The sequence below is a fragment of the Dromaius novaehollandiae genome, chromosome 3 (genome assembly GCF_036370855.1).
Source record: "Dromaius novaehollandiae isolate bDroNov1 chromosome 3, bDroNov1.hap1, whole genome shotgun sequence".
In the NCBI taxonomy this organism is placed as follows: Eukaryota; Metazoa; Chordata; class Aves; order Casuariiformes; family Dromaiidae; genus Dromaius; species Dromaius novaehollandiae.
The window spans coordinates 79,239,777-79,263,702 of record NC_088100.1 but is presented as its reverse complement, the minus strand read 5'-3'; the positions used below and the strand labels follow the sequence as shown (position 1 = coordinate 79,263,702).

Here is a 23,926-nt window from a genome sequence, read left to right as displayed (position 1 = left end):
TAGGGTAAACCTGTGTTATCTGGCATTGAATCCATTATTTTCTTTTAATTATCAACCACATGCTGAATCAGTTATAACTGTATCTTGCCCCAAATCAGTATCAGACTGGCAGCTTTATACAGTTGTATGACTTCTCCCGTGTATACTTTTTAAAAAGTATTATGACAAAGCTTGCTTGGGGGATTTCTTTCCCCTGCCCAGTCTACTGAAAAGTTGTTACTATTCCAAAACTTACCGAAAACCTTAGGGAGTAATGCAGAATGCTTCCTGCCCGATGTCTTTTTTAAAAAAAATAGTCACAACTTATTCAGACATGCTGCCTGGGAATTAGTAGTTGCTAGGTGACACGTTTGCCACTGCTCTAGTGGAAGGTATTTCATCCCAAAAGTAAAGCAGTGGCCTTCAGACGCTGGCCGCGTCCCCCCGGCGGGCACACAGACGGGTAACCCTCTCACAGGCAGGGGCAGGTGGAAACAACGGCGCAACGGGCACGCACGAAACTGTCCGCCTCACGGATTACGCTACCTGCCGGCGCGCTTCCCCCGCCAGACCGAGCCGCCCGGGCGCGGGGCGCCCCGCTTCGGGGCACGGCGGGACGGCGCTTCGCCCCGCTTCTCCTGCCCCCTAGGCGAGCTGCTTCCGTGCCGTTACAGCCCCGCTTCCCTCGGCTGACGCCTCGGCTCCTTCCCGCATGCCTCTCCCCGCCCCAGGCGGAACCCGACAGGACACAGCACTCTCCCGACGGCGACAGAACAGGAACGTATCCCCACCCGTACCCCTCCTGCCGGCGGCTCCTCTGACCGCCACAACAGCCGTGGGGTAGATTTGTCCAATCAGAACGCCAAGTGCTCTTTTCCCGCCCCCCCTCGCCCCGCGGCATGCTGGGAGATGTAGTCCAGAAACAAGACACCGCCCAGAGCAGAGCGCCTTGAGGAACTGCATTATCCAGAAATCTCTGCGGCGCCGAAGCTCCGCGTCCATTGTCCGACTGAGCAGGTTCGGGGCGGGGGGCAGGCATGACTCTAAGGGCTTGGGGCCAGTGGGAGCGCGCGGCAGGCGGGAAGGGGCGGGGCGGCACCTACCGGCCTGCGCGAGCGGAAGGAGAGCTCGTGGGGCCGGCTGCGCGCGGGGGGAGCAGGTAGCGGCGGGGCGGCTCCGCGCCGGTGCGAAGAGGGTCGGGGCGCCGTCGCCGTCGGGGCGAGCCGGCGCGTGGGGCTGGCCCTGGGCTCGCAGCAGCCGCCCGGGACCGTCACGCCCGGAGTGTTGGCTCCCCGCGGCTGCTCGGCTCAGCCTCGCCCCCGGCCTAGAGCCGTTACCTCAACGGCCGCGCGCGCCGCAACGGTCGCGCCGGGGCCCGGCTGCCTGGGCTCGCGCCGGGCGCGCCCGTGAGGGAGGCGCCCCACAGGCGCTGTTCCGGGTGCTGCGGCCCCGGGGCGGGGCAGGGCGCCCGGCGCGCTGGGTGGGGGCCTCGGGGCGCTGGAGAAGGGCCCCAGAGCGGCTCGCCGTGATCGCCGCCGCGGGGCGCAAAGCTGGCAGGGTGGAGGGGGGTCTGCTGGCAGTCTGCGGCTGGAAGGAGAGCTCATCCAGGCAACACCGAAAGAGCCTGTTCAGTAGCAAGGGTCGCTCCTGCAGCGTTTGCAGGAGTGCCAAGGGGGTGCAAGAGCGCTTATCTTTTGCCAGGCTACAAGGAGTAAGGCTGGGAGGACAAACCTTATTTTCGTTCGAAGTGCTGCTGGGCGGTAAAACAGCAAAGCGAGATGTCCCATTCATGAAAGCACTGTTTTGTATGTCAGGAATGTTGCTTCTATCTCTCTAGGTCCTTGAGTACCTCAGACTCCCGTTTTCCCACGATGACTGCCTGGGTGCCTTCAGATGTACTGGGTCGAAGAATCTTGTGTGGTACAGAATTCGCAACTGTGCGGTATGTTGGCAGCGTTCCTCCTACAGCAGGTAAACACATTAAGAGTCAGTTCTTAAATTCTAGTGAATTCTGTATGTTTAAGAAGGGAGATGGGATGCCAGCAACAATGGATAGCCTCAGCATCATAAGAAGATATTTTATTTCTTGATTTTTTTTTTTCATTTTTAATTCTATGTGAAATTTACAAAGTGCTGCTTCTACTCTAACACATGTTGATGCGTGAAGAAATGCTGTTTGTGCAGCCTGTATAATAACATTATCACAAAGGGAGCCCTTGGAAAAGCTTGCTAACCTCTTGTACCATATTCATGACAGCTTTTGTTGGATAAGGTAGCTGGGGAATGCCAAAGGGTGAAGACCAAAACTATTGCTGAGCATGAGCTAATGGATACTTATTGTAAACACTAACATTGCAGTTTTCTTCGTGTTATCTTGATTTACACAAACAATAAACTGAGGCTTTGCTAGAGCCTTGTTGTGTGTTTTGCTGTAAGGATGATTGAAATATGTAATTTCCTGGACTCAGTGTATCTCTTAATGTTACTGTAGTAATTCTGAGCGTGTTTATGAGACGATAATGATCTAGGCTTGATAATAATCTTAATAATAAAAATAATTAAATAAACAAAATCTTAATAATATTCTTAAAAAGAAACTCTCTCAAGGCCAAAGACTTTGCAGCTCGTGGTCCAAATCACAGCAGTTTTTTTGTTTTGTTTTTTTCCCCTAAGACTGTTTCTGTTCATTGGTGTTGCTTGCCAGTTTATTGTTAAGGTCTTTGGGGAAAAGACACAGCCTCCCTCTGCCTTTCTGTATGACTTGGTGCCGTTTAGTTCTTTTGCCTCTCCACTCATTTTCAGAAATGAGTTTTTTATGAGGCTTTTCTGTAGCTCTTCAGGGTTAACAATGTCACTGGAAAAAATGGCAGGTAGAAAGTGGTAAATTATGATTTTTTTTTTTCCTTCATGTTCTTGGGTAAATATTGGAAGCTTCTAACTCAGAGTTGTGGAGTGGGTTTGAGGGTTTTTTTTTTTTTTTTTTGTGCTCATTTGTTTTTGAAGTCAGAGCTGGCAAAAGGATTGTAAAAGGGATTTTTGGTTTAAACTGGTTGCGTTCTTTTACGATAGAAAAATCTTACTGCCTTCCTTTTTCCATTGGTCTTCACGGACAGTCTGTTCCCTGGTCTCTCTGTGTACTGGCACAGTTTGGAAAGGAAAGAGGCAGCCAGCAGTGACAAAGCAACAGGCTAGGAACTTCTTTGATAGGATATTCAAGTGCATGGGGCCAAAGAAGATTCACCCCAGGCTGACCAGTCTGACTGGGAGGGCACTGTATGCCACCTTTGAAAAACTGCGGTGACAAGGGATGGGGAGGAGAATCCCTGGCGCTCGGAAGGAGGCTAGCGTTGTGCTCAGCTCTGGAAGAGGCAAGAAGGATGACTGGGGGAACTGTAGGCTCATCAGCCTCACCTCAGTACCTGGAAGGATTGTGGAGTATGTCGACTTAGAATCCATTTCCAAGCACGTGAAGGGCAAGATAGTAATTGGAAATACTCAATGCTTGTCAGCGAGGGCAAGTCGTGCTTGGCTGACCTGACTACCTTCTGTGATGGTATAACTGGGAATGTGGACAGAGAGAGGACAGTGGGTATAATATACCTTGACTTCAGTGAGGCTTTTTACACTGTCTCCAATGAGAACCTCATTTGGAAGCTGGGGATATATGAGGTAGATGAATAGACTCTTAAGGGGGCTGAAAATCAGCAGGACTGCAGGGCTGAAATGTGGAAATCAGTGACTTGGCTGATATCTGGTAACATGCAAGTATCCTAGAAATCAGTATGGGGGTCTGTATTATTCAATGTATTCGTCAGTGTCTCAGATAATGACACAAGAGTTCACCCTCAGCAAGCTTGCCAATGACGTTATATAGTAGGGGAAATGGTTGATGTAACAAATGACAGAATGGCAATTCAGAGGGACCTGTATGAACTTTAGTACTGGGCCTTATGAAATTAAAGAAATAGTATGAATTTCCATACTAGAGCAAAATAACCCTATATATCAGTACAAACTAGGAAGCAGCAGTAACCCACAGGGTTTGCTATAAAGGACTTGAGAGTTAAGGTGGATTCCATGATGAGTGTGAACCAATAGTAAGCTCTCATTACAAATAAGACACACACTGTACTGGGATGCCTTTGGAGGAACATGGCCAACAAATCAAGGGAAACTATTGTCACCCACTTGGTGCTGGTGAGGTTGCACTTGGAATAACGCATCCAGTTTTGGGCCCTCCCAGTTCTTTAGGGACATGGATAATCTGGAGAGGGTCCGGTGGAGGGTTACCAAGGTAGTCAAGGGCATAGGCCACATGTCCTGTGAAGATGGTTGAGGGAGTTGGGCTTGTGTAGTGTGGTGAAGAGGAGGCTAAATGGCAATCTACGTACAACTGTTTGAAGGATGGTTACAAAGATGGCAAAGCCAAACACTTCTTGCTACTGCTAGATTATGTAACAAGGGGCAGTCGCCACACATTGTGGCTTGGAAGTTTCAGGTTGGAAATCAGGAAAAAAAAAATTCACTGCAGAAGTAACGTGTTATTGGAATACGTTGCCCAGAGAGGTTGTGAAATCTCAGTCTTTGGAGGTTTTCAAGACCTGGCCAAGTGAAGACTTAGATGACCTGATGCAGTACCTGGAGATAATCCCCTGCTTTGAGGGAGGGTAGGCTAGGTGATCTTCAGAGGCACCTTCCAACTGCTAGTTCTGTGGTAATGATGCCAGAACTCTAAATGTATCTACTATGTTTTTCAGGAATTTGGCTTGGAGTGGAATGGGATGATCCTCAGAGAGGGAAACATAATGGTACCCATGAAGGAACACAGTATTTCAAATGCAGGTGAGTTGATTCCCGGTGTTGATATGTTCTGTGTATTGGCAAAGATGGTCACAGTTTTTAGAGCAAAATTTTTTGTTATCAGTTGGCTGATAACACTTAGAGATAAATCTTAGCCTTTGACTGGCTGTGCTAAAAAGGCTGTTGCATTCTTGTTAGTCCAGATACAGGGTTTGGAATATGGTGAATACTTAGAAAATACAAGCGGTGTTTTCAGAGGTATGTAATAAAATGTGACTTTTGGATGTTGCTAGTCTTGATATCGCTCTGCTACTTTAGCAGATTTAGACCTTTTACTTTAGTAAGGAAATGAGTGTGTCCCACTGACCTCCCTATTTAATTCTGAGGTAAAGTATCGCTCCTTATTAGCGGTCTTAAATACAGCTTAGATTTGGACTTAAGATAACTCACATGCATCTTGCTAATGGAAAACATCAAGTTCCTGATAACGGTTTGAATATTTGTATCACTGAGAAATTGTATTAAGCATGTCCACTTGCATTTAATACACACAAAATACAGTGCAACTGTGTTTTCCTAGGTTTATCAGTGCATATATTTATTAAGTTTAAAGACTTGAATGCTTCCATGTTCAAAATTGAGGAATCCAAACTCCAGGGCTAATGCTAACAGCAAGAAACTGCTGATATCCATATCAGAGGACACCGCAACTGCTAAAAGTTTACATGGAATTAAAAAAAGCACTGGGCAAATACATAGATGGAAAAATCTGTCACTGCCTCTTAAGGACTAACAGCCCTTAGAAGTTCCTTAGCTGTGAGGTGGTGAAGGATGTGAGAATATTCTGTGGCTGTATTATTGAAATATTTGCCCTGTTTTCATATTTTTTGTAGCCATTTTCTATTCGCTGCTTCTGGAGAAAAGGTGTGGGGTTTCATGGATGTTCACCTTGACTTCAGTATCAGTACCGGTCTTACCTTATTGAGATGAAATAGCGAGATTTCTAGGTGTCTCTCTCTCTCTCTCTCTCTCTCTCTCTCTCTCTCTCTCTTTTTTTTTTTTTTTTTTTTTTTTTTTTTCCCCCTCCCTAACATCCCAAGGCTGCTAATAACTCTAAAAGGGCAGTTTGATTACAATTTGTATTTAACTCTTCAAGTGCTCATTCATTTTTGAAAACAAATTCCTCACATTAATTATGTCAAAAAAAGAGTTGGGGGAGAAATCCCTTGATGAGAGCAGTAGAATTGTCTTGTACCCCATGCCTCCCTCCCTGCAAGTGGCGTGCAGAGGAATGTCATATAAGAATAGCTCTACCAAGTCAGTCCAAAAGATTTGTTTTGCTTAGTTTCCTGTCTCTGATGAGGGCTAATAGTAGATGTCTGGAGAAGAGTGAAAGAACAGAAAAAGTATTTAGTGACAGTTCTCCAGAGTTTCACTGTCTCTGGCTAGTAACGGTTCAGGGATTTTTTTGAGCCAGAGGTGGTGTCTTTGTGTACGTACTTTCTTTTGCTCTCAGTGGATGATTCAACAGAGAAAATTCATTATGAGAATTTCCTCTGAAAGAATAATTAAAAATAGGGAGTGATAGTGTCTTATTTTTATTTTAGAAAATAAAGTTGTGTACTTGAAGTACTTTGCTCCCTCTCTACAAGGATAATGTGTAGCCTTGGCTTAAATCTTGAGCATATGTTTTCAGCTTGTGGAAATTGTGATCATTCCCATTTTTGTGAGCAGATAAGTCAGTGAGTCTTATCACTTTCTCCTGTTGGAATGTAGGAACTTTGATATGGAAGAGACCAAGAACTGTTGCTGCAAAACGTTGCATAAGAGGGAAAAAAAAAGCTGAGATAAAATGAGCATTTCTGCATTGTGGAGGAAGCAAGTCTAGTCTTTTATCTGCCAAAAGATCTTCTGGAGTCCAATGGAATGCCCTGAGGTAGTAAAGACGACGACTGTATTTGTATAAAGAACTGGTAGTAGTTCCGGGCTTGTTAAAGAATATACTTGATTATCAATTCAGAGCAAAGTCCTCCTGAAGCAGCAAGTAAAGCTGTTTGGTCTCAGACTGAATCAACAGAGGAATTTACCTATTTAATAATTCAAATAAGAAAGTAGCTATTTGAAATTCTTTCTAGGAATACTATCTCTTACCCTTAGCCAAACAGGCATAAAGTGGAGGGGGTAGATTGTGTTGATAGTGCAAATCAGAGTTCTTGGCCTGTATCTTCTTAAATTCTACGTTTGTGTGTGTGGTGGGGGCCCTAGAGGCTTCATTATCAGGAGATGAGGTGATTAAAACAAAGTCTGTTCTTCAAAAAATAACAAAGAAAGATAGATATCTGCGAGGGCTTGATATATTTTTGCCTTGTATGTAATAACAATAAAATAAAGCTTAAGAAAAATTAGGATGTTCTTAATGGAAGAAAGGAAATTCAACATTGCTGGATTCTTCTTAGCTAAAGAACTTAAATTTATAGTCCTAGGACAACCATATCTCCTGAGTTTATTAGCAGAAGTTGTCTTAAATGCTTTGAATTCAATTGAAGCAGTTTCCAAGCTAACACTAGTTATATTCTGCTGCAGAAGAAATAATAAAAGTAACAGACCGGCCATTCACAAGCTCTGTAGACAGAAGAAACAGTTGAGCAAGTTGTATAGATATTCCAGAAACTGAAGAGTGATTTACATTTGTGCAAGTATGGTATTTGTGTATATGCATATATAGCTTTTGCTTTTCTAGCAACTATTACTGTCATCCCAGGAAATGAGACCTCGGAGAATGATCTTAATTCTTGTCATAAGAAGCAACTCTTTTGAATGAAGCTGCTTATATTCATAACAATTTTAAATGTAGTCATCTTTAAACATGTTGTCCTTACAATACCTGTTCTTTGTACTCTGTTCCAATTAGAGAAAGTCTTTCTGGAGACTCAAGAAATAAACAATAGTTCTAGCTGTCAAACAGATAGATGACTCACAGCCATAACCTTCTGTGTGCAGACTGATTTGTAGTTCATGTACCAATTAAAAACCCAAGTCTCGTCTATTTATTATTAGTCTTTGGTTAGAAAAGTAACTAAAACTGTATTTTTTCCCAAAACCTTATCTGTAGTAAAAACCTACTTCTTTAATTTCTTGAATTCTAGTAAGCAGAAGCAGCTGAAATAGTAGAATAGTTTGCACTGTAAACAAAGGCAGTGAGAGGACAGAGATTTTTCTTCATAATTATTTTAAGGCAATCTGAAAAGGCTTCTTCTAAAAATTTTTTACAGAATGACATCCGAAATAAGCTCATAAGAGGAAAATAAAACCAAATTTGAGAGTATACTTACTAGAGGATCTTTCTAATCGTCCTTATTTGGATAAATCTGCTTACAGCTCTATGTGGTTGTCTTAAGTTTTGTGGAAACATGGCCTAAACTTGAGTGGTTCACATTTATCTTATGTCATTATAATATGTGATACTAATTCAACATATTAAGAACATAAGAACAAAAGAACAGTAAGCACTAATTCAAAATATGCTGACATGATAAGCATGTTAATCAAATCTAAGTTTGCTGAAAATGACAATGCACACTCTAGTGGCATTTTTGTGAGTTTTTTTCCTGCTAATAGTCTTGCTTCCTACTAACTCTGAGGAAACTATTACTTTTAGCTGTCAATTTCAGTAGTGCATCATGTACTAGAATTGTCTGTGTTCTGCAGGGCTTCAGGAGAAATGAGAAATGAGTAATAAAGCTTTAGTGTGGTGTTAACATTTATCTACAGCTTTTGAAACACACGTATGCTTTCAAAATAAATAGAAAGGTCTTGTTGTATTGTAAACTTTCTTTCTAAATGAAAAGATGAAAAATATATTAAATCACCATGTGTATTTGTGTGTTTTGAAACAACATGGCCTGTCCCTGTAAGGTAGATCTGAAAAATCTCATGGTTGTAGGTGCATTTCCTTCAGTAGGAAATGTAACTTGATCTAGAATTTAAAGGAAGTGTTCTAGAACTACACAGAAATTGAAGGGAGACAGAACTGTATATGAAATGCTTAATGATCATGTTTAGGCGTATAGATTGTTACAGAGAAAAGTGCTCCATTTCCAGGAGTTAAATCAAAGCAGGACTTCAGCCATTTTTCTATTTATTAATGACATGTAATTAACTAGTTAACCAGTGAACTATACGTTCAGGATTAATACCAGCAATACAACTACAGTACTAGATATCTACAAGATGTTAATACATACCTACACACTTCTATGCCTGCTTTTATAATTTGTCCCCAAAAGTTCTCATCCCACACAAACGCATTCACACACTTGTATGTGTGGCCCATCCCTGTGGTGTCCTCTCCCTCCCCAGAAAATGTGGGTTACAAGCACGCATCTTTTCCCTTGGCAGTGTGGGTCCATTATTTACAGACACCTCCTATGGGAGATGTAGGTGCTCCAGCTTTTTGTGTACCTGTGTTGCCTCCTGCAATCTGCTAATGTCCATGCTGGTAGAATGTACCCTGTGAGGTCCACATGCACACCGAGGTGTGGGTCTCTACATGTTGCTCCCCACACTGTCCGTCCCCTGCTTGGGTGCAGGCTGCGCATGGCGCCTGATGGGGAGGAAGCTCCGTCTGGCATAAGCAGAGGTTGTGCCAGCAAGGTGACTTCTAGCAGCATCGAAGTGAGTTTTGACTGTTGCTCTATTACCCCTTTTCCCACTGTTGCAGTTGTTCATATTTCTTTTACACTTCTTTTCAAGCTCACTCCTTTTTTTTCAAAAGTTTGTTAGTAATTCCCTGGTTACTGCTTAAGCTAGTGGAAGGTCACGTTCTTCCTTAGCCTTATAATTTTTTTTACCCCAAATTCTCTGAGAGGATGTTTGCTATTCCTTTCACACGCACACTGTTTACACTTACATTCCTATTTTATCAGCTATTTTAATCTAGAACATTTTGCTGAGGGAGATTTTTTAAATTTCCCTTGAACTAGATGACATGCCTCTTTGTTTGCCTCACTTCTCATAAAATGGGGGTAACTTTCTGTAGTGTTACACATTTAAATTACTTTGATTCCCAAATGAAAGGGACGTGTTCTCTCCTGCTAAAGAATAGTTTTATTCTTCCCTAATCACTTTCCAGAAGAATCCTGATTTGATTTTCACCAGATATTGTTATAAGAAGTATCAAACTTATTAAACTACAACCTGTTTTGCCAGGGTTAACTTACAGAACAAGCCTGAGAAGAGAGGGGAAAATGTAGTAGTTGTCAAACTTGATTCTGTGATGTATTCAACATGGCAGAGTTGCAACTGCTCCTCCATTCTTTGTAACTTCTTGTTTTCTTTTGCTTTGTACTGTTCAGTCCTCTTCTGGTGGGAACTTTGACTCTTGTGTAATTTTTATATTCCTGAAATGTCAGGCTATCCTTAAAAAGGCATTATGTGTTTTCAATTTTTTTTTTCCTCCAGTGAAATTCATAAATTGTGTAGGGACATGTTTTTGAATTTACAGGCAACAGTTGTAACCGTCAGATGTTGCTGTTTGCATGAAGTTTATGTTCCTACCTAAGAGAAGATCTTTTTATATTAAATTAAACCGTCTGTCCTTCAAAATGGCAGATTCATTTCCAAGAATATCTACTTAGAGCACAAACTCTTCAAATACAGTAAGATGTCAGTCTCATTTTAGTGTCTAAGGAAAAGAAGAAGTTTCTGTTTAACAAGGGGAGAACATATTCCCAAGATTCCTTCTAGCCTCAGATCTCAGGTAGGAAGTTCTGATTGTTGCATTATATCTCAGTGTACCCACTCCAAGACGTCTGTTCTCTGATAATAGAAGACTGTCGAAACAAAGCTGTTGGCTCTGGCCACTACTGTACTATGTCCTGTGCACTAGCAAAATGTTAAGATGAGTGTCTGGACCTGTAGATGTTGTCATTCTTTCTTTCCTCCTTTCCTGAAAGTTCAGACTCTGAGCTAAAAACACAGCTTTCATATATGTTTGACCCAGGTAAACCTGCAAGAAGTGTAATTATTTGCTGAAGTTTACAAAGCTTCTGCTGTACAGTTAGTCAGGAATTTGATATACAATAGCCAATTGCAGTTAGCATGTCACTTTACAATCTTTGTCTGATGCTAGGGTTACTACAGCCTCTATTCTGAAACAAACTCTCTTTGCTGCAGTGTGTAGATTCTTTTAAAAGAAGTCTGGTCCATTGAGGACCTTTCACTTAAAGGGAAAGATCTGTTTAGTGTCTGCACAGACAAGGCGTGCATGGATTCAGATAGCTATAATTTGTAATATACCCTGTGAGCTTTGGAGTTCGTACACCCCCAGCCATAATGAGCTTGAAGGTTCAAGTTGCAGAGGCAAGTACTGAGCAAAGAAGCCCTTCCATGTTCCTTTACTATCCCAGCTGATAATGATGAGATCTCTCTCCTTGGCTGAGCAGCTTCTGCAGTCAAACAGCTCAGGTGTATAGTTGTTGGAGCATAGCTTATATACAAATGTGTGTTACCTCACGTACTGAGAAGTGTGTGTGTGTGTGATGTTCCACTAGTGCATAAAGAGCCATTGCCTACCCATAATGATGAGTAATACCATCACTTTGTTTTTCATTAACAAAGAAGGATGATGCCAAATTTCATCTGTATTCTGGGAAATAGTTAACCAGTGGAAACTGATAGCTAATCTAAATTTCAAGAAGTATCTTTCTAGGCCCCTCAGCTTGCTTGCAGATGGGCTGTATTGCTTCAGGCTGCTGAATCGTGAATGGAAAGTGTCTTACAAGCTGAATTCTCGGATTATGGTCAACCTCTCTATTTTAAAAATCAATAAGAAGTGCCACTGCTAACTAGAGCCAGCTAGTTGTCAGACCCTAGTTGGGCTTATTGCAGATTTCCTGCTTAAGGAAATTAGGGTGCATCTATCTTCTCAGTATGGTCCTAGCTGTAGGACATTTCACATTCAGCAGAGCAAAGTCCATGTTCTCAAACTTCCAGTGCTTAGCCTAAGTCAGGTTGATCAGTAGTCCTCGGGTCCTTCCATCTAATGATATGGATACTGCATGGCTCCTTGATTTATGTTATATCTGTTTGTTACCAGTCAACCTTCCTAACTGGTAATAGGTGTGCTTTATCATGAGACAAACTGCTTTAAGTAGTTGTTTGGTGTGCATGTAAATTTTTATCCTCTTAGCATAATCCTAAAGGAGGACTACTGTCTTGTTCCACATTGTCTCCTGGAGATTGCTTGTCCACTTTCACTTTGTCTCCAACTTAAGGTCCGCTTGGTTGCCACATGGGCTTTCTGCTCTTTTGAGTCATTCTTCAAAGAAGGCTTCCATCTGTCAGAAGGTTAAGACCTTAGTTAGGCTTAGCTCTAAGTGTTTTTATTTTTTTAACCTTCTATGAGATTCTTTTTTGACACAGCAGCTTTCTTTGTTTCCTTATTCATCTTTTGATGAGAAGATCCTCAAGGGTAGTTTTCTCAGTCTAGAGAGCAACAGGAATCAAGTCCATACGGCAGATGTCCTTCCACTAAAGTCTAAGCAGCATTCTGTAGGATTTATGCTAGATTTTAGCAGGTTATTTTTTACACTGAAGAGGGCTCCTTGCTGAATGACTGATTGTTGTTGATTACTGTTGTTGAAAGTTGTATGAAACCAGAAATACGGGACTACTTGTGACGAAATAAGATTCACTGTATAGAAACTTGAGCTGCACCTCCCTGTAGCTTGCACTGCTCCATCTTAGAGTTCACCAAAGACTGTCAGGCTGGTTTTATTTTTGTTTTTAAGTTCTTAGCAAGATTATTCTTTTCAGAATGTGTTTTAACTCGATTCATACTCAGCGAAGGATTCTGGACTGTTCTCCAAGTAAGGAACACTTTTCGCAGTGCTTGGACTATGTGAGCATACATTATAAACAAGCTTTTGAAGGAGGAAGAAAAATTAGATATTGTTAGCTGTGTTCCTTAGGTATGTAGTTTACATTCACAAATTGTTCTCCTATTTTTTCCTTAATGTTTTTGGAGAATTTGGAGGTAACAAAAAGGAGGGACTTGTATTTGAACATTACTTGTGCTCAGATGCAAAACATACAGAGAAAGGGCATTTTTATTGCTTATGTAGCTGTGGATAAGTACTTGCTGGGTAACAATACTGTAAATGTATATAGCTTGTACAGCTTACTTTTCATAGTGTGAGAGTTAATACGGGCAGCGCATCTTGAGGGAAGCTAGTTACAGGTAGGTAATCTTTCTCCTTGAACGCTTAATCATTTTGCCTGAAAATAGGTTCCTATTGCATGGTCTCCCTTTCTGTCCTTCTCTGTGACAGTTCATGAAAAAGGAGATCAAATTAATAGATTGCAGCTGAAAAAGAAACGTAGGCTCTGTAACAGATTTGAGCATGCAATAGATAACACAGCACTGGCAGGGAGAGAGTGCTCGAAAGTGGTAAGAACAAGGGAGAGAAGCACTATGATCTTGCTATGGTCAAAAAAAAATAGGAGGGGCTTGTGGGAGAAATGCTCCATAGTTTTTCTGTAGCTTCAAAAGACTCTAGTGTCTGAGAAAGCAAGGAACAAGGTAGCTAGTTTTCTTTGCATTTTTTCCTGGAGATAGAACTGGCTCCTCCAAAGACAATGAGAGAAAGAAGGATGCATAGTTATAAACGGTGACCAAAGAGAATAGAAAGGGGCTTAGGAGTGGGTGCGGTGATGGAGAGATGTAGAGGTGTTGGCTATGCTGAGTATAAATGTCATGAAGAGAGGGATGCAGATGAGAGCTCCAGCTTGATGAGAGGACTGGGGAGAAGAGAAGAAGAAAAGTAGTGGAATTGTTGAGTATAGATGGATGAAGATGACAGTGGGGGGAATCGAGGTGATGGGAAGAAGGACAACAGATTTCAAGATAAATATGTAGCAGGAGGCAGGATGAGTTACGGATAGACAAGAGTGCAAGGATTAATTATTATACGCAATTTCCAGAGCCCCATGTAGGATCCTGCACTATCTGCTGTTTACAAAGCTATATTTGACTTAATGCAAAAGTAGAAGTGATGTATTTTGTATGTAAGAGATGTTAAGATGGTGAAAACGTGATTTATTGTTTTAGGAAGTGGTGTTAAGAAAGAGTCACATAATGTTTACTTTTGAGGAAGGGTAACATTTAAACTAACCAGATGTTTACAAGCTATAAAGAACATTAAGGAAAGAAAAGGAAAGACTTAAGAGATTACTTGATTAAAATGTAGAGCATTGAAATTGCGTGTTGAACATGAATGTATACACTTGATTTGCATTCTTTAAGTGTATGCCTTTCTGTATGTTTTGTAACCATTGCACTCTAAACCTAGTCATTACAAAACCAGACTGAAAATAGTTTTAAAGTAAATAATATCTTGTTTCTATCCAGATTCTTCTCTAGGATATGAGAATACTTAAATAAGTATTTGAAATGTTAATGAATGAAAGTGGCACAGGCAATTGCCAGTAGTAAATTTTTAATAAAAATGTGAATATGTGGTGCCCAAGCTATTCCAGCTACTTGTAAATAGGTCCATAGGATTTGGGGTCTCTAACTACTGTATTTCTGAGAGAGAATCTTGAATTCTCTAGAGTTGAGGATTAATGTTATAGTTTGCTAATTAGTCACTTGATGTTTGCATACATGAAAAGAAGAGTTTTATTTACCTAGGTAATTTCTTCTTCCTGGGTACTTTTCTACAGAAGTCTGTACTCTTCTCAGCTGGAGGGCAGGCAGGTAATCCTAACTACCCATTTTCTTCCTGCTGTTTTACAGCCGATCCTCCTATGTGTTCTGTGATACAATTCCCACAAGTTGTCTCTGCTGGTTCTTCCTGGATACTGTATTTCCTGCTAGCTTTAATAGAAGTTGTAAAAGCAGATTGTCAAGCAATAAGGATTTTTAGTGCTCGAGAAAGACTAAGAAATTTTGTAGGACTGTGTAGAAAGTACGTTGGCTGGATAATTCTTTTGAATGCTCAGTTTTGGAATTGTTGCTAAGTTAGTATTTAATGAGAAATTGTTTGAGTTAGTATTAGAATTCCATATAATAAAGCTTGTATCATATGCCATTTGTATGGGTGCATTGGACAAGGCTGCATTGTCTTAGAATTACAAATGAATAATTCAAATGAAATATGAAGGAATGTGTATTCTGAGTATTCCTATAGGCTTTAGCTGAGCTAAGGCTCCAGTTTGTCATATGGTTTAGGTAACTTTGTATCTGTTTGTAGGTAGGAACTTAATTTTCTGGGAGATTTGAGTTCTTGAGTTTGGAGATAACTGAGCAATTATTTCCAACAGTGTGCACTGAAATTGTAGTTTTGATGTGTAAATGCTTTTGGAGATCTGACATTTTGGTTCTCCTGGCATCTCACAGTGTCAACTTGTTGGGTCAAATATTATCAACAATATTTTGAAAATCTTATAAGTTTCACTGACTGGGAACAGTGATGTCTGAAATTAGCCCATGGAATTGTCCTTTAACTGCTTCAATTCATGATATTTTGAAAATGTATTAATTTGTACTTTTAAGAGTAATCAGTCTTATGGTAACTTTTCATGTGTCTCATTTTCCTGGGTGCTTTTTCCTAGACATCCTAGAGGAGGATCCTTTATCCGACCAAACAAGGCAAATTTTGGAGTAGATTTTCTAACTGCAGTGAAGGACCGATATGGATTGAATGATGAGCAAGATGTCCACCATGGAAAGGAGAGTACATTAGTATTTGGAAAGAAGACTGTGGAATTTGTTGGTATGGATTCTATTATAGAACAACAAAGGCAAGTGTAATATTTCAAAATCTAAGATATGCTACTAGTGATTGCCTAATTAAGCAGTAATTCAACTATAAGGAAAGGAAAATTACATTGTCCTCAAATGCCTTGGGTAATTATTCTGTGGATATTGGATTATTGTTTTCCCTAAGAATGTATAAATAAATTTGTTGAAGAAGTAAAGTAGATCACTTAAGAATTCTGATACGGATTCTGATTTCACATAGTATTTAATCTGATGTGATTGTGAGCTGCTGCCAAAGGACACAGCCTTGCTTGCCCCTTTCTCTGTCTGTCTGCTGTTTATCTGGACACCAGATCTGGTGCTTTTTGAACCGAAAGGTGAGCTGAGTGAGTTCGATGACCTGGTATAAAACCATTATTTCTTTGATGGGTTAGTTTTCCATTGGGTCAGTGAATTGATTCACCTTGCCTAGCAGCCATACAGTTGCCAGGTTAGAAAGTGCTGGCAGAACACATACAGGGGAACAGGACGCTTTTCTCTTTCGGCAGCAACCTGTAGTTAGACTGGGTTAGGTGAAATGTCAGGCTTTCTTGCCCCTAATCATTTGGTAACAGAATAACAATTAGTCTTAAATTTCTTGTTAAGTTAATTAAAATCTTGCACACAAACTGCATTCAAATAACTTTGGGTCTACAAGTACTGCAGTGCCTAATTATGTTGGTGTTTGTTTTATTTTAACGTGACATTACTACGGGACAGAGGAGGGGTTTCTGCTGAAGGATTAATATCATGTTACTGAGATTGGTGCAGAACAGGCGATTTAATACTACAGACTGTTCAGATATATGACTTATACATGAGATTTCAGTGAATGGATGGTAAACTGAAGATCCTGATAGCACGGAGTTAAGATGACTCATATCCCTCAACCATGTGTTTCATAACTTTACATTCAGGCTTCTTTTAAATTAAGTTGCATTTATAATACTCAGTGTTAGGTTAATAGCCCCCTTCAACTACTCATTGATATTTTCACCATTAATTTTATTTCAATATTTCTTTTTAATTTGGAATTTTAAGTTTGCTTCTGTTTTTAAATATTTATTGGCACACAAGCACAGAGTCAGTTAGTCTTTCTGTACAGTTTGGAGGGGCTTACAGTATAGAATATTTATCTACTGTTCTTGATTAATTTTTTTTTAAGTCCTTATCTTTTGCCTGTCATGATGTAAATCTAATTTAAGCAACGATGTGTTCGATTCCAAACACTAGAAGTCATTTTATTGGAGGAAGGCATTCAAATTGATTAAAGTGAATACATGAGAAAAAGTAAGTTAGACTTGTGAAAGTTTTCATGGTAAAATAACATCTTATTCGCATACTAGAGGATTTTTTTCAGGTAACTTGATAATATCACTCTCCAAAACTTATCTAAAAGTGAAAGTATCACTGAGATTATAAAGTAGCATTTGAAATATAACAACTTTTTTACATGCTTGTATTTTGCATTTCTTGCTAGTAGTTTATATGTGACAAATTTTAAAGACATTAAATATGTTCTAAATTATTTCAGGTACGTGAGGATTTTGCTTCTTTAACAGCTTTTGATGTGTAAATGTCAGTGTCATTTTTAGTGTTCTTCCATGTAACTTCTGTTAATACTGCTGATTTATATTTTTCCTGAGAGGAAATGGTAGTGTTAGGAAGGGCTTTAACTTGAGTTAGCCTGCTGCCTTACATATAATCTTGTCTTATCTCAAAAACTAAGCAGAACTGCAGTATGGTGGAAGACACTCAAGAAATCTGTGTATCGTGGCTTCATAATTTACACGTTTTATGCATAGGAACAGGGATTATGCCTTATTTGAGTGCTCACAATCCTTAACTTGATTTCATTAAGTAAGGAGTGATGATATTTGGGGAAAGAATGAAGGAGATTAATGATTGTCAATATCCTGATAATTTTACACAATCATGGTCCTTTTTAAATAAATGGGTTTTCATATTTTTTGAATATTGTATGGTATTCCTTATTCTTGTTTACTTATATGAGTAATAACTGTATAACTAAGAGAGGGAAGGCAAAAAGCTGCTGTACTGCTAGTGAGGAGTTTTTTCAGTCAGTTCATGTCATGCTCATTCATCATGTTTTTGCTGATTTATGAGGGGATGAGAAAGAAGGAAGTAATGATGTGTATAGGTTGCAGGTGTAATAAACTCCAGCACCAGAGAGGTGAGTTCAGTAGGTGGCAGTCTCCTTGCTGAGCTGATAGTCTGCAAATGTTTTTGTTTTGTCTCCCAGAAGGTACTAAGCAGTTGAAAATGCCTTTTTTTTTTTTTTTAAAGTGGCATGAAAAATACCCAAATAACTTGGAGCCTCTTGCAAAAAAACACTGCAGGAAATCTAATTAACTTGGAAGTCCTAAGTAAATTCCAGCTTGCATAGCTGCATTTTGTCTGTTTTGTTACTCTGTGTTGGATGAGATCTTTTTTTCCTTTCTTTTTTAGCTCATCCAGACCTATTTTGTGGTAGTAATGTCAAGGCAGAAAGTAGATGAGATGTGTGTGTAAAAAAAATACTACAGTGCAGCAGTTTTTGTGGTAATTTTAAAAAAGATGACATTTGTGAAAAGAATATTATTTAGTTGTAAAACCAAGGGCTTATATAATGTATTTATTTCTATTAGAAGATAAGGTAACAGAATGTTCTTTCTCATTTAGCCAGCTAAACCAACTGGTAGATATCTCAGTGCGTGAATGTGCTGTGAGCCATGCTGGTCAGAAAGAGGAAATCAGCAGAACGTGTGCTAGTATCCTTTTTTGAAGGTTCTGTATTATGTGACACAAATAAGTACATACTTTAGCATTCCAAGTTATTCACTTCAAGGAATAGGGAGCTATATTGTATCCTTCTATCAAAAATATATTTTTAGAATTGTTTTTTTGTATTTGGAAGCTTAATTCAATGTTTACTTAGTTAAAAAGTAGAAACCTACTATTTTTTTTAATACAGATTGTGGATAAAATCGGAAATGTTGTCATAAGTTGCTACTGTGACTGCAACTTCAGAGATATCCAGCAATGGGATTTTTTTTATTTGACTGTAGAATAGAAAACCCCATAAAAATACAATTGGAATATTCTGTAGGCACCAGAGGTTGTGAATACATAATAAATTACATATTCAAAATACTGCTTGTTATAGTGATGTTACCAAAATACACAGCAGGAGTTATTTGTTCATTTATCAAGACTGTATAAGAATTCCTGTGTTAATACAGAAATTAATCTACTTCAGAATTTGTAAAGATAAACTCTTTTATAACAACAGTAAGCTATTTCCATACCAGAACTTGAGATACAATTTACTGTAATTGAGCAGTAGATTCTTGTAGAGAGAAGAGTAGGTTTGTAGAGTAGATTTCTTCCATTAGCCCAAGCAAGTGTATTCTATTTCTGTTAATTTGGTACAAAACCAAAACCTAATTCTAATTTCTGAAAAACGAAGTTCAGATTTGAGATACGTTTCTTTTTCTTAATATGAAATTTCAGATATCAGGCATATAAATCTATCAAAAAATCTGATTTCGTCTTGGGAGACAGTGACAGATATTGCTTCTCAGGTTCAAAATCTGGAAACGCTTAATATCAGGTATAAACATTAATATTTGTGTTTCTCTTCCTTTGGGGATAGGGATAAGAAAGAAGAAGCGCTTCAAGCTATGGGTTCAGCTTTCAAAGGGTAACTGGATGTCTCGATACTCATTTAATAGGAGTTAAGTTCCTTAATACTGTGGGGTTTTTTTGTTTTTTTGTTTTTTTAATCTTGTCCTTAAATTTCTTGTTGTGTGCTGTATTTTCCAGACAACTCCTTTCAAGGAAAGGCCTCGGACCTCAGGAGTTCAGCATCTATGTAAAACTAAATTCTAGAGAAGGGCTTGGGACACATTGATGCTAACATGAGTAACTGTAAAATTAGTAAAATCACAGTTGCCTGAAAAATATTAGAATACAGATTTCAGTCATCAAATTTGCAGGAATTTAGGCATTTGTCAATGTGTTCTACATGACAGATTTCATAAAATTTATGCAAATTGGCACCTTAGCTGGGGGAGACTGTAGACTAAAATTTACAGATTTTAACAGGGCATTAAAATCTCTTTTAAGCAGTTACCTGAAAGGTAAAAATAAATATTCCTTGGAGTGATTTTGTGAAAATGAGGAAATGGGAAGTATAGAAATTCATGTTGACAGCATTTTTTTTTAACTTGGCCTGCTAGGTGGTGATCAGTAGAATTTTAGAATGAAAAGCATTCCATTGTCTTAGATGTCCTATATACTCTTAAGACATGTGAGACAAGGGAATACTTTTCATTTTAAAGCTTGGTGTGCATCACAGTAGCACTTAACATGCATACGTATGCCTAATGTGTATGTGCAGTGAGTCTGATGTGCAGAGTGCCTACGTGATGAGAGCAGTTCCACAGGGCACATGACAGAGTTTGCTGTGTGCCAGGTCAGACTCTTGGTGTGGGTGGCACAGGCGGGGGGGGGGGGGCGGCCCACTGGGATGGGGCCCCTCAGACAAAGCCTGGGACCTTGCGGTGGCACTGTTGTACAGGAGGCAGCAGCATGCCTGGGAAAGTACTGATAACAAGTCCTCGTCACTTAAAAATCTCACTTAGCATTTTTCAGTCAGGCTTACCAGTAATTATCTGTTTGCATTCAAGGTTAGCAAATCTATTTGTTTTTTTTCAAGAGCTCAGAAAACTTTTTTCTGTATGGAAAAACTGTAAAGTAAATGTGTTTTCATTTTCATTTTATATCTTGTCAAATTTCTTAAGACTATTTCTAATTTTTTTATTGTTGATTTAGTTTCACCCTGGCAAGTGTTTATTTAGGAGCCTGCTTTTCTGTAAAAATGGTATTTTACCAACAACATCTGACACCAAGCTGTAATACTGCTAATGCTTAAACCACTACCCAGTTCATTCTCTGCGGAAATGATGCTAGTAAGGACTGTGGATCATAGTGACAGACCTACAGGAAAATCTCTCCTGCAGTGTTGATGTGGAAAAGGAGGGAGGTTGTTGTTGAATAGATTGTGCTTCCATTGGAACAAGAAAGAAAATAATATTAAAAATAAAAAATATATATTTTTAGTGCATACCTGCATACTCCAGCTGGCACAGGCTGAGATAATCTTCCAGTGTGAACTAACACAATGTTGCTCAAGCTTGAAAGTAGGCAGTGGCCTAAAACATTTGTTCTGAACAGTGGTATTCTCTATTTATCTTAAATGTTATCACTGCAACTTCAAGAAGTTTATTTTAATGTCAAGGTTAACTCCTCGACTGCTGACTGCTTAAGCAAGGATATTCAGCTATTTTGAAGGTGGTACTAGTCATTCAAAAGAGCAGCGGGGCAGTAGGACTGAGGACAGAAACCCAAAATACCACCTTTTTTTTTTTCCTGAGTCTCAGAGATCTCTGTCATGTTAGCAGCTTCCAAAGCCTTCCCTGTACAGCACACACAATATGGCTAAAACAATTTGAAGGTGATGTAAGCTAAATGGAAATAAATATCAAATAGATATAACAAAAATGATAAGCTTCATTTTTCTTCATAATTGCTGTTATAGTTATTATGACAGAAATATTTATTTAAAATACTTGTAGGCTTTCCATTTTCATCAGTATTGAGCGGAACAGTTGTTGCAATCTGGGTGCTATTTGTAGAATTTGGATATAACTTTGCCTGGAGCATATGTAGTCATGATTTGTTATCAGCATATATGAGATTACAGAGAATTTGCATTAATTCACCTAGAATATTTTTTTCAGTTTTTCATTGTTGAGGAGTGTGGTCTACACTGAGGGCGTTTTAGAAGTTATTTGTGATAATACTGGAATGCAAAATGGGAGAGTGGAATCTGACCCTTATGACTACAAACTGAAATAGTTTGAATTTATTTTTATTGTTTTGACTTTCTGTTAAGAATAGTCAGTTTACTTAGGGAAAAAGAAAAGAGGAAGAGGGAAGCAAATAAGTCTGCTACTGTGTTTTTTGAGCAGAGAATGTTGGAAAGAGAATAAAACTCTTCCACCAGCTCTCTGAGAGCTTGAATCTAAAGGGGGAAATTTATGCTGTACATACATAACTACACTGAGAGATTTTGTCAAAATATTCAGGTAGAAAAGATCTTAGGAAAGAAATAAACATTTTTGTTGGGAGGAAAAAATGAAAGCTAATTTTAAGACTGCCTGTTTGAGAATCTTTCAACTATTTGATAGGGGTATTTTGCTATTGAGAGTGGGTTTTATATCCTTTTGTTTTAGTGGTGTCCAGATAGTCATTTAGACTCTTAATTTTCAATCAGCACCAAGGAGTTTAAGCCCCAGATTTGACTTTGTTTCATTTAATATTAATGACAATAATTCTTTTCATATTCAAAACTTAGGGAAGGAAAAGAGGGGGAAGCACAGATGAGGAATAAATATGCATTCACAAAGAATAAGGGTAAAATTAGGAAGGAGTAGGTTTGAATGGAACTTACAGGATGTTTTATATAATTCTAAAATATGTAAAATCTTGGCAGTGATTTAAAAAAATATCATGTATAAATTATTTTTGTCCTTAATACATAATTCCAAATTAGTGATTTAATGCATAATTGCATTTATTTAATTTTGTGTTAAGCATTATTCTTTTTACACAGTGAAAACAAAATGAAATTTCCATCGACATCAATTTCTGTATCCAGTGTGTTTTTAAAATTGAGGATTCTGGCACTTAATCAAACTGAAATAACATGGACAGAGGTAATAACTTTCCTTGTTTTGTTTTTATTTATATAATTAGGTTTTTGAGATAAGCAAAGCGCAGTAAACATTTATGCATTACATAATTCTTCTAAAATGTGATCCATCATCCTTAGAAAAGATGCTCTAACTGCATTAGATGGAAATACAGTTATTTACACTGGCGCATGAGCCTAATGAGAAACATTTAACTTCATTTACATTTGTAAATTACATAGTCAAGATAGAGCACTTAAAGTATAATATAACTTCATGTCCCAAGGGTATATGATAAAGAAAACTATTTCCTTGTAGTTATTAAGGATTTATCTGTATTCTAAGTCATATAATAGAACAATTGCAAACAACAGAAAGAACATATTAATTTGACATGAAGTACCTATTTGACATCACTTTGCCTAAGGATGAGATGGGTTTAGTATCTTTGCATCTACTGAGAATTCTTGAAAAACATGATACCTGATTATGTGTAACACAGATATAGCACTGAATAAACAAAGCTCTGAGTTGTTTCTGGGACCGAAACTTGCAAACATTTAAATGACTTTCCCATAATATCTTGCCTAATCAAGGAGGTTGTCCTTTTGGCAAAGATGTTAGCAATGGGCCTTTTTTCAGAGGCAAGGCCTAGAAAGCACATCTTGCTAGTGCCATGTTACTTATAATGGTTTGTAAATTCCATCTCCTTATTTGGATTTCGCAGAGCCAGATTTTATCATATACACTGCACTATGAAATTAGCTGAATTTTCAAATTTTTACTGCTGGCTACTATACAGTAGTAGAGCACTTGCAAAAATTGGCATTTAAGTTAAGTAGAAGCTAGCAATATTGCCTTGCTGTTACAGAGAAGAGAATGAAGAGGGGAGGGTTATTGCTGTATTTTTTTTAGTGCCCATTTGTCATGCTCTTAAACCATTAGTGGGAATGTATGCTAGGACAATAGATGATCCTCCCATAATAGCAGCAATATGAAAGCTGAAGTGAATTGAAGAACTAAGTGGTTGCAAGCACTTTAAATGTTGTCTCGTGCTCATCAGAGTAAGTCTTTGCATTGTGGTATCTAAAATGTTGGCAGCTGCCAGCAGCTCTCGTCAATGCCAGGGTGGCTGAAAGGGTAGTCACAGTGATGGGAACTTCTTACAAGATTGCTTCATGCAGACAAGAGTTCTCTATGGGTGACTAAGTTTCAAAAAGAAGCCCCAGGTTAGTAAGAGCAATTTAAAATTACTTAGCTTTTGCATTTGGTTTTGCAATTGTGCTCTAGCTGACAACTCGCCATAGATGGTAAAGACACTTTTAGTTCAGAAGTCTGTTTTGCAATATTAAAATTTGTTTCATTCATTCCCTCATGAGTGGGTAGACACAAGCCTATGCTTAAAAGTTGTGTTCCTGGGCAGCCAATCAAAGGCAAAAAAGAAACAGACCTACCTGTCATTAATGCTCTGTGAACTTCTCATACTATTGCATAAGCTAATATCAGGAGTTACTTTGAAAATTTAACTTTTTAAAAGAAAATGAAAATGGTCATGATCCAGGTAATGGAGAAATACAGTGGCTCTCAA

At 38.9% G+C, this 23,926-nt stretch overlaps 1 protein-coding gene across 1 annotated transcript in view; it reads left to right on the top strand.

Moving 5' to 3' along the window:
• Window positions 1-1,061: 1,061 nt before the first annotated feature.
• TBCE (tubulin folding cofactor E) overlaps window positions 1,062-23,926 on the top strand; it is a 34,663-nt gene continuing 11,798 nt past the window's right edge. Inside the window, exons 1-7 of the mRNA XM_026109888.2 lie at window positions 1,062-1,138; window positions 1,817-1,950; window positions 4,737-4,821; window positions 15,394-15,582; window positions 18,263-18,351; window positions 19,094-19,193; window positions 22,260-22,362. Of these exons, the coding sequence (XP_025965673.1) occupies window positions 1,851-1,950; window positions 4,737-4,821; window positions 15,394-15,582; window positions 18,263-18,351; window positions 19,094-19,193; window positions 22,260-22,362 (666 nt within the window). The 5' untranslated portion in view covers window positions 1,062-1,138; window positions 1,817-1,850. The remainder of the gene's footprint in view (window positions 1,139-1,816; window positions 1,951-4,736; window positions 4,822-15,393; window positions 15,583-18,262; window positions 18,352-19,093; window positions 19,194-22,259; window positions 22,363-23,926) is intronic.